The sequence below is a fragment of the Nymphaea colorata genome, chromosome 2 (assembly GCF_008831285.2).
Source record: "Nymphaea colorata isolate Beijing-Zhang1983 chromosome 2, ASM883128v2, whole genome shotgun sequence".
Classification (NCBI taxonomy): Eukaryota; Viridiplantae; Streptophyta; class Magnoliopsida; order Nymphaeales; family Nymphaeaceae; genus Nymphaea; species Nymphaea colorata.
Window position 1 is genome coordinate 92659 of NC_045139.1, and position 10062 is coordinate 102720.

General features: G+C 43.0%; 1 protein-coding gene across 2 annotated transcripts; it reads left to right on the forward strand.

Annotated features, from left to right (window-relative positions):
* Positions 1-3959: 3959 nt before the first annotated feature.
* Positions 3960-7252, forward strand: LOC116247097 (uncharacterized). 2 transcript variants are annotated; one of them, XM_031619057.2, is made up of 7 exons: positions 3960-5448; positions 5555-5758; positions 5851-5985; positions 6094-6165; positions 6279-6539; positions 6674-6800; positions 6949-7252. In XM_031619057.2, exons 1-7 carry the CDS (start codon positions 4276-4278, stop codon positions 6987-6989), a joined length of 2013 nt encoding a protein of 670 aa, XP_031474917.1. In that variant the 5' UTR covers positions 3960-4275; the 3' UTR covers positions 6990-7252. The 2 variants fall into 2 exon arrangements, with proteins under 2 accessions (XP_031474917.1, XP_031474916.1); XM_031619056.2 differs by having other exon boundaries at positions 4213-5448; positions 5552-5758.
* The last annotated feature ends 2810 nt before the right edge of the window (positions 7253-10062 follow it).

The following is a 10062-nucleotide window of genomic DNA, read 5'->3' on the forward strand; positions in this document are numbered from 1 at the left end:
CCTCTCCCTCTCAAGCATCTGTTTCCCAGAATTGAGGAAGGCTCTTTGAATTTCTAATCCATTCTCAGTAAACGAAGTTCTCCTATACGTGGTGGGAACAATGCGATAATCGTAAAACGATGTTGAAGGGGCGAACGTGGAAAGGAGTTTCATGCGCATTCCCCTATTCCATATGATATGACCGGTAAGAACATGGTAGGAAGGGGATAATACAGCTGACCTGCTACTTTTCACTTGCCCATGCATCACGAAAGTGCCAATAAACGGCAGTGGCACTTCAATCACCTGTGGCGCTCATTCCCCAGTCGGAATCTTTATACCTGTAGTACCTGGAAATCCTGGTTTATCGTAAAAAAGGGAACATTGTGTGACCATGGTACCCTTGTGGCCTATGTTGTCAATATGGTCGAATCGGCTGACTCGAGTAGAATTGTTGGAAAACCGATCTGATTCGGTGGCTGAATCGAGGGTGTCCCTTTTCAGTTTGAAGTAAGTTTTGGAATACTTTTAAGAAATATTTTTTTTCTTTATTTTTTGGAATAACTTTTCTAATATTTTTGGCCCCTTCACAATTGATTCACCTGTATCGGTGAATTGCCCAGTTTACCCAGCGAGCAGCCGTGCTGAATCAGTTCAGGATCCAATTTTTACGAGCACCGATTTGGAGATCAAGCTGCTTCTGTTCTTATTCTATAACGCAGCTCTGATTTTTTTATTTAAAGATAAAAGAAAAAGAAATCGATATTGGGAGGGAAAGAGAGGGAAGCTGGGCCGAATCATGGACGGTAGATCGTAGAGAACCCACTTTACCTGTGCATCTATATCCAACCGGCCCCTTCGTTCCGAGGACCTCCTTCAAGCAGATGGGCGGATGTATTTGTTATTTCGAGGAAAGAGATCAGAGTCATGGATGAAATTGGCCTTAAATCTGTCACTAAGGCCGGCAGCTGGGTTTCTGTGCAGATATGGCGACAGGGTAAGCGTGTTGAGTTCTCTTCTCCTTTTGCCATCTCACGAGCATGCTTTTATCAGGGCTCGAAGGTGTATGCCATTGTTGTTGTTGTTCTGTGGTTCTTAATTTTCTGTACCATTGATAATATTTCTCCGATAAAGGTGGGGAGGCAGATCTTTCATTGGAAGTAACAAGTTAAACTGCATGCCCAAGTGAAGCTCCACCTTTTACTACGCCCCAGTCAATTGTTGGGTTGCCCTTGTAAGATCCCTAATGCTGAATTTTGGGGAGATTTTCATGCATGGCACATGGGTTCCCTCAAAGGCGGTCCCTATAGCAGCCATGTATACTCTCACCTGATTTACAAGCAACACACCTTCGTCCAAACTTATTTGGCCAGTTCCAAATGCTATTTTTGAACTTCCAAACCTGTTCTCATACGTATTTTGGACGGAAAAACACTCTCATGCGTCCACCTTGATTACATCTTAGTCTACACGATGATGAGTCTTTGAGTTTAAAAAATTGACGTTTTCTTTTCTCTAAATGCAAAAACTTAATATTGTTTCCACATATAAGCCAAGAAAGTTGGATCACTGATGTTCAAATCCTTACAAAATTCTTATTTTATACAGAAAAATAATTTTTTAAGTTAACTCTTAGGTTTATTAGATGCATGCATGCACATCACAAAGGCCATTACGTACTTAATCGTATATACAATTGGAGCATTCGTTTTAAAGTCATTGGAATGTCATATTGGATGAAATACATTAAATTTCAGGTTGATTCTTACCCGTTTCAACAGAGGTACAGCATATAAATTTGTGATCCGGATGTCTAAAGGCACAAAATGTGACATAAAAATTAATCATTGGAACTGGACGTAAATGATCATGAGCCCCCACCCCACCCCACCCCAACAAAAAAAAAAAATCAAATTGGTCATGTTAGAAACATATAAGATCTTATCTGCGTACATAAGGATTCATAATGTTTTGAATGTAAAATCGCATCAGTAAACTAGATCATACAAAAAGTTGATGGCACTTTTAACAAAATGGATATGCATGGTTAAATGATTACGAACATGAGAGATTGGTTGAATGCATTTGCATTTCACAGACGTGTGTGTATATATATATATATATATATAGAGAGAGAGAGAGAGAGAGAGAGAGAGAGAAAGAGTATCCATAGTTCTGATGTGCCCTCTATTATATTCAACCTGATGATGCAGCTAAGTTCAACATATTTTTCCTATTACAAAGTCATAGCCCAAATGTTATTTTATAAGGAAAACTCATAGCTAGCACAGTTTTATGTCGGTGTCTCTGCGTGTATGCTTCCGTCTATAAGTTTTTTTGGAGCAAGAGTTGAAGGGAATTTCGGTTTTCATCTTATATGAGCCGGCAATAAATTAGGTATTTAGGTGTCGTAAAAAAGGATCAAGTGGGTTTTCTATTCGAAAGCCACCCGTCAACCATTGTTTATGAAACTCCTGTTTCAGATAACTGGCGAGAGAGAGGTCAGAGGGCGAGAGCATTTCTTAAGTTGCTTTAATCATGGCACGTTTGAATTTTATACATATATTTTTCGTAATCATGTTGCTTTTGTTTTGATGTACGCCGTCCTCTACTTCTATCTATAGGATGTTTCTGTCGGGGACATCCGATGTCGGAGTGGGTGAGCTAAGTCATTAATTTATACATCTTGAATGTTTGATCTAGAGCTCCACGCCTACCGTAGCAACGTTTCTATAAACCATCTTTATATATGCTCTAGAGACATGCACCATGCATGTTCCGTACAGAAAAAAATATTTATTTTTTTTCTAGTAAAATAATAGACTAATGTTAAACAAGTGTTTTTAAATCACACATTGAAGATTGAATTGGATCAAAGCTGGTGCAGCCAAAGAAACGGAAGAACCGCATCCTGGTGCTTAGATGATGATCCCCTACTCGAAAAGGTATATAGACTTTTTCAATAGGTTCAAATCACTTCCTTTTCTCATTAATTTTTCTTGTTCTCTAGGATCTAGACATCCCAGCTAAGCCTAGCCCATCGGCCTGGGCCACATCTCATGGCTGCAGTGTGAGCTCGGGTCGACATCCAAAACTTGAGCTCCAATATATTTTAATATAAAATAATACATATATATATATATATATATATATATATATGTTAACAATACTAAAAAAATCTATCAGATCCGAATGAGCCCAATTATCAGATCTGTTTTTCTGATGCTACGGCTTAATCCCAACGTTGGATGCTGGTGGGGTAACTTAATTAATTAAAATCATAAATTTTATTATTCCTCGGTCCATGCACCAGCACACTACCTACCTGTTCGCCGCTCCTCCATTCCCTTCCTCGCCGTGGTTTTCTTTTTCCTTCCTTTCTTTATCGTCCTCATTGATGGAGAAAAAAGCGACAGGTTTGCATTCTTATCGCAATTTGTCGATGAGATCGCTCCCTTGTAAATGATTCCCCCAAAGTTTTAACTTAGTGGCTAAGTTTCTTACAAACGTGGGAAAAGCTGCTAAGCATGGACTCACATACAAGTTTTCTTTGTTCAGTAACCAATTTTATTGCTAATAATTTAATTAAAATATTGTGAAACCGACGTTCATCGCGTCCGTTGTAAAACGAAAGGGTACCGAAGCCGATACGTAGTCTTATTACATATTTTAAAAGTTTCATTATAAGTAATTTTACACTTAATCAACAGAGATGATGCAAAATATAAAAGGAAAATGCCGAAGTTCCTTAATTTTGCCGGAATGATTTGGCTGCCGTCGTATGGGTGGGGAGGGAGACAGACAGGCGAAGGTAATATTCTTTGATGCTTAATTGACGGAAGAAAAGCGATTGAGGACGTCGACATGGGCTTAACGGAAGCGAGTAAAGAGGGCGGCATAATATATGTTGACAGGTAAGGGAGAGGCGGAGAAGTACAGAGGTAGGATGTAACCGCTGCTTTGGCAACGGACTTGTCTCTCCGCTTTGCTCTTTTCCCCGTCCCCGTCCTCTTCTGCGCTGTGCTTTCTTTTTTCTGGGAACTTGATTGCGTGCAACTGCAAGTGCAATGCATTCAGCCAAACAAATCGAGAGAGATTAATGAAGAGGGCGGGGACCCAGATAGCGAAGGCCCATTGGACGCTTCAGTAATCTTCTCCTCCCAGTCCCATGCATGGCGTCGATAGCAGGAGGGTCCACCTAACCCAACCTCTCTCTCTCTCTCTCTCTCTCTCTCTCTTCTCCCGTTGTGTTGCGGGAGATGACAGGATGACGATGTGTATGGGGAAGAGCTCCAGATGGGCAGTCATGGAGAGCCAACGTCCACGTGGGTGTCCATCGCCATCAACCCTCCTCTCCTCCTTAGCGCTGGATCGAGGAGGAGGAGATGGACGCCGCAGCATCCCCGCCGCCTCCGGCACTTGGACATGCCCACATGCATCGGTCAAGTCATTCGGTCCCACGCCATTGGACACCCTTCTGTCATGCCCTTGTCCTTGCCCCTCACTCTCTCAGCTTCCATCTCTTTCCGCATCACCATTCGTCAGCACCAAGCGAAACGCTCCAGGCCTTGTCGTGGCCTTAAATATACGGCCGCCCGCCTCATCTCCCTCGATATTTGTCAAGGTAATCAACGCTTCATTTTCCCTTGCCCTTCTCTTCCTTCGGCAGATTCATCGACTAGGCACCACGGCATTGGGCACAAGGGGCGGTGCGACGTTCGCCCTATAATTAACGAGGTCGAAGGTGGAAAGGGGCTTCCGTTCCCTCACCTTCGACAAGAACAAGAACAAGAACAGCGGCAGTCTCCCCCCCTTTCGCCTCTCTCCCACCTCTTCCACATACAGCAAATGCAGACCGAGTTGCTTGACTCCGCGTTAGCTATGGCAGGTCAGTCGCTTCACTGCCACCATCCCATCGACGCTCTTCCGCCAAACTTTGCCATGGACATGTTGGCCTTGGACAGGCAGGTAGCCGGCTTACGATGGCAGCAGCACAACCCCACCACCGTCGCCAGTCATGCTGCTCTCGACCACAACAACCATTTCTCCCTTCCAGCCGGAATGTTTTTGGGAACAGGCGAGCCGGCCCAGGAATCGACGGAAGTGCTGATGAGAGATCAGCAAACGCCCATCACGACGACGACGACGACGACCGCCACCACCACCGATGTCGACGGGCCGAGGATGGGTTGCGGGTGGCAGGAGATGACGCAGCATCAGATGACGAGTCATCATGTGCAGCCGACTTCGTTCCCCACCGGGTCTTTCGCCACAGTCACTGAATCGAAACCGTTTTCGACGCTGGCTCGCACGACGAGCTGTCCTCCGGCAATGGGAAGCGTCCTCTCTTCCGCCGCACGGATGGGCTTGAGATCCTGCAAAATCCCTTTCTCTCCGCTCTCTGGAGACGGCTCAAGAAAGCGGAAAACTGTGAGGAACGAGGTGCTAGCAGCTCTCGCAACACCCAATGTATGTTCCAGTGAGAACTAGCTAAAGCCAAACAAGTACCCGGCTGCCCTGCTTCTTTTTCTCTTTGCCCCTACTTAACGGAATGTTTCTTTCGTTGTCGCAGCAGGTGGAAGGGTCGAAAACGATCAAGGGAGAAATATTAGAGGCGGATGAGCTCGGTCCTGATACTGCTGATAAAGGAGGGGAGAACTCGGGTTATGGAGGCAAAGAAAATCCCAAAGGCGCTGCACCGTCTATTCCAAAGCCTGATTATATCCACGTGAGAGCTAGGCGAGGACAGGCCACTGACAGTCACAGCCTTGCCGAAAGAGTAAGAGAGAGAGAGAGAGAGAGAGGTTGATGCTTCTGTAGCTAATTGTTTACGCGGATGCACACATGTAATTGCGAACCAATCTTGTTCAGGTTAGAAGGGAAAAGATCAGCGAGAGAATGAAGCTTTTGCAGGATCTAGTCCCAGGTTGCAACAAGATCACTGGCAAGGCAGGGATGCTGGACGAAATCATTAACTATGTGCAGTCACTTCAAAGGCAAGTTGAGGTAAGGGAGAGATCTCTAGATTCTAAAGAGAGAGCGAGCGAGAGGGATATAACTTTTCGAATATATCTGACTTGGATCGCGATTGCTGAATTCGGTTGAGTTGAACAGTTCCTTTCGATGAAACTCGCTGCTGTGAGTCCAAAATCAGAAGGAACCGGCGACAGTTACTTGGGAAAGGAGGTAACTTATATATGGACTGGAGAAAATAAATATTGTTCAGAGAATCAATTGATGCTTTGAACTGTCTATTGATCTCTCTCTTTGTCTTCCTGTTGTTGTTTTGATACATGTAGGCGTTTCCACTTTGCCACTCGAACTTCCCGGGCGTGGGTATCCCGCCGGAAGTTACTCCATCATCCTATGTCCATCTCCACATGATGCAGTCAGCAACGGGGGCATCCATACAACAGCAGCAGGGTGGGTGCGGCGGCGGCGGCGGCGGAGGGCGGATAGATGTACCCGTCAACAATAACCCTTCTGGGATGACGACGTTACGGAGGACGACTAGCGCTCCCGTTGCGGTCACGGACGACTTCATAGATTCCTGCTTCCGTGTATGCACATACTTGCTCCTTTCCTTTTGCTTTCGTTCTTCTATTCTCATTTTTTAAAGGAGGGGGTTTTGAGAGAGAGTGAGAGAGCTTTGCAGTGGCCCTTAACAGTGTTGGTGGATGAATATTGTCTGCAGGATTGCAGCTTGCCGTCTACCTCGGCATGGGATTTTGATTTACAAGGCCTATACACCATGGACCTCCACCACCAACCAGGACAACAACAACCTGCTTTCTCTCCTCAAACATCGTTTGCAACCGCAGGTTGGCTGCTTCCTGCAATATTTCTTTTACCGGTCTTTCTTGGTGTGATCATGGTGGTTTCTGGTATCCAAGGACGATTAGCTTTTCATCTGATTTAATTAACGTGGTCTGGGTCCGTCTTCTTTTTTTCTTTTTTTTTTTTTTGTAGCGCACTCAGAGATGCACAATCTGAAGATGGAAATGATGTGAATAATCATCGGGGGAACACCTGGGGTCCAAGATCGACGTCCCCACAGTCTCTCCGGCCCTCCACAAACACTCTTCTACAGTGTTCCCTATTTTACAACTATGTATTATGTAGGCGTTGTATAGTACGACCTTTCCTCCATTGTAGCAACTTAACACGCACCTTTCATTCAGAGAGAGAGAGAGAGAGAGAGAGAGAGTTATGTGTGCAATTTTTACTGTACATTGTAAAAGCTTGAAGAAATCGATCAAGAAAAAATGTTGAACATGGTAACGGTCAGCTGTCTGTGCGTTTGAAGTAGCTCGCTAGGTCTGGTTTTGGTTATCACTGAATTAAAGGAAAAGGAATTCGATGGGTAGGGGGCCATGAGGGGATCTAGTGCTCCGAGGTTATGTTGCCGTCAAATGTAACGAGCCTGCAGATGTCTGTGTAGTGTATGTGGGGGGTTTACCGCCATGGCCATCGGTTTTTGTTTTAACACGACCCCAAATAATTCATGTTCTAATACTGCGGGCACTCATCCCTATGTGTCTATTTTCTATGTTTATTTTTTAAATTAAATTTTTACTAGGGGTGCGGAATAGTATTTTCAAAATCTTTACAAGGACCGAACAATGTGCCAAACTGAAAATTTTCAAAAAAATTATGCATTATTTTTATTTTTTTTTAAATGCTCCGGCCTTGATTATTGACGGCGATCCTAGAGTTCTACCATGAGGCCTTGTACGCACCGAGAAGCTTCTAATTGTTGATCTTACCACCTTCGGAATAACGAGAGAAAAACAAAAACAACATGAAGATGTCGTCGTCAGCAAGCTCATTAACTGGGTCGCAGCATGCCACTGTTAAAATAGCCGATGGATGATGCAGAAAAGCCATGGGGAGAGGGCATGACCGTGATGGTTGGTGATGCAACATGTGGACCTCCCCGTCCGCTCCCGTAATCTCTTCTCTTCTAGTTAAGGCTAAGAAGGAAAAGAGCAACTACACGTGGTCGTGGTCCCAATGCGCGCTGATCAGATCGTCCCCAAATACGCTCGCTTAATTACATGGTGAGGATCTGCTGTAAAAACTAAATTACTCGATTCATATCACCGAAACAACGGAGTATTTCAAACGAAGGCACCATGCCATAATTTTGTCGCGAGAAATGTTCTCGATTATCCTCAAGAAAAGATCTCGACATCGCCGGCCCGGACGATCGATGTTTCTTTCGGACAAATCAGCCATCTTTCCACCTACAGCACGGCCACTGTACCATCGTGTCCACTCATCCAAATAACACTACACCTGAAAGCTATATATGCTTTCCACCCCATGTCACGTGACACTTTCTTTAGCATCACCATCCTCTCAGCATGGCGAGGTCCATCTCTTTCTCTCTCTCTCTCTCTCTCTTCACCTATCCTTTTCAAATCACTTATGTAATCCGCAACTTGTTCGCCACTTCAAATTTGAAGAGGTAGTCATAGCTTTTTAACACAATTATGTAATTATATATTATATAATATATGTATATGGCCTCAGCAAACATTCCATGTTATGATGTTAATGATTTTTGTGAAAAAGCCAGTTATACAACTATTTAGAAACATATGTGCCATGTTTCTTGAAATGTTAACTAACGAGTTTTAAAGTACCAAAACGTTCAGATCATTGATTCTAAAAGTTTATCAAACCTTATCTATACATCCATACAAGGTCAGTATTCTTTTTTTTTTTTACTACAAGAAAATTATATTATTATTCGTTTCGTTAGGTTTTCTGGAACAAGCATTTTCTAACCTGGGTCACATTAAAAGGCACAAATGTAGGAAACTAAGGGCCACCAAATTTAGTGAAACAGTATATTGTGTGCCCATGTATATTTCTAGAGTTAGAGAAACACAATAGTGTAATATGCATGTATATCTCTTTGTCTGTCCACGTGTAGTGTAACACAATCTTGACATCTCATTGTTGAACCAACGCACACAAGTCTATTCCTCTTAATAATGAGAGCGATAGGCTCAACATTCAGTAGCCATTCCTATCTCTTTCTCTCTCTTCCTATATATATATATATATCCATCTAAAGGTGGAGAGCTGAGAGAAAAACAAGACAATAAGTGTATGAACTGATACTAGATTATGAAAATGTCCACTACTTTTTTCCTTGCGATGGATAGAACTGTCTTGATTAGAGGGTTAACTGTTCATTGTGGTGGATAGAACTCTCTTGATTAGAGGGTTAAGTAATTCTGAAAAGACGGAGTCAACATTTCATATATATATATATACAAATATATATAGGAAGAGGGAGAGAGAGAGGAAATTTAGGTCTTCATAACTAATTGAGACAATCCTGACTCTTGAGTTTATATATTGCTGTATTGATTTAATGATAGGAGATGTAAGTCCTAAAGTTAGAGATTGAATAGTTAAGATATATGAAGATTCCCTGCGTATGTATTAGATGCTAACGACCTAGTTGTCGGGGGATCCTAAACTATCTTGCTATTTTTTTTTTTTTCCGAGGAAAGATATTGAAAGAGCAGTTAGGACTCTGCTAACGATTGGTTGCCAGAATATATTCACCTACGGGTTTTGTAAAAAAATGGCCAATCAGTTTTCTCCCCTTTTCTCTTAACAGCCATATGTGATACGCTCGAGAACTATAACACATACTGTTTGCATTGAATACTGTTGTAAAAATCAGCTTGTATAGGTCATTTGAATCAAATAAATCAATTGACTTTGATTCTATGGGGACTCGATTCATAAACTCATGTTGATGACAATGTTGACAACTATGGAGTGGGGGGCAGGGCCCAATTGGGTACCAACTCCAATAAGTAGATGGTCCATTTAGCTCGGCTTTCTTAATCAAGCTCAAAGTGGGGATGGCCAAGATCCGCGTGGATGAGACAGCCTCCTATCATTGAATCGTTCCTGTCCCAGCCCCTGTCTCCACGTCCACCACTACCTATTCTTTTTCATCCTTCCTTTTTTTTTCTTTTTCTTTTATGTTAGAGAGAGAGAGAGAGAGAGAGAGAGAGATGTCCCAAATTTTTTCATGGCGCAGCTTCTTTTCAT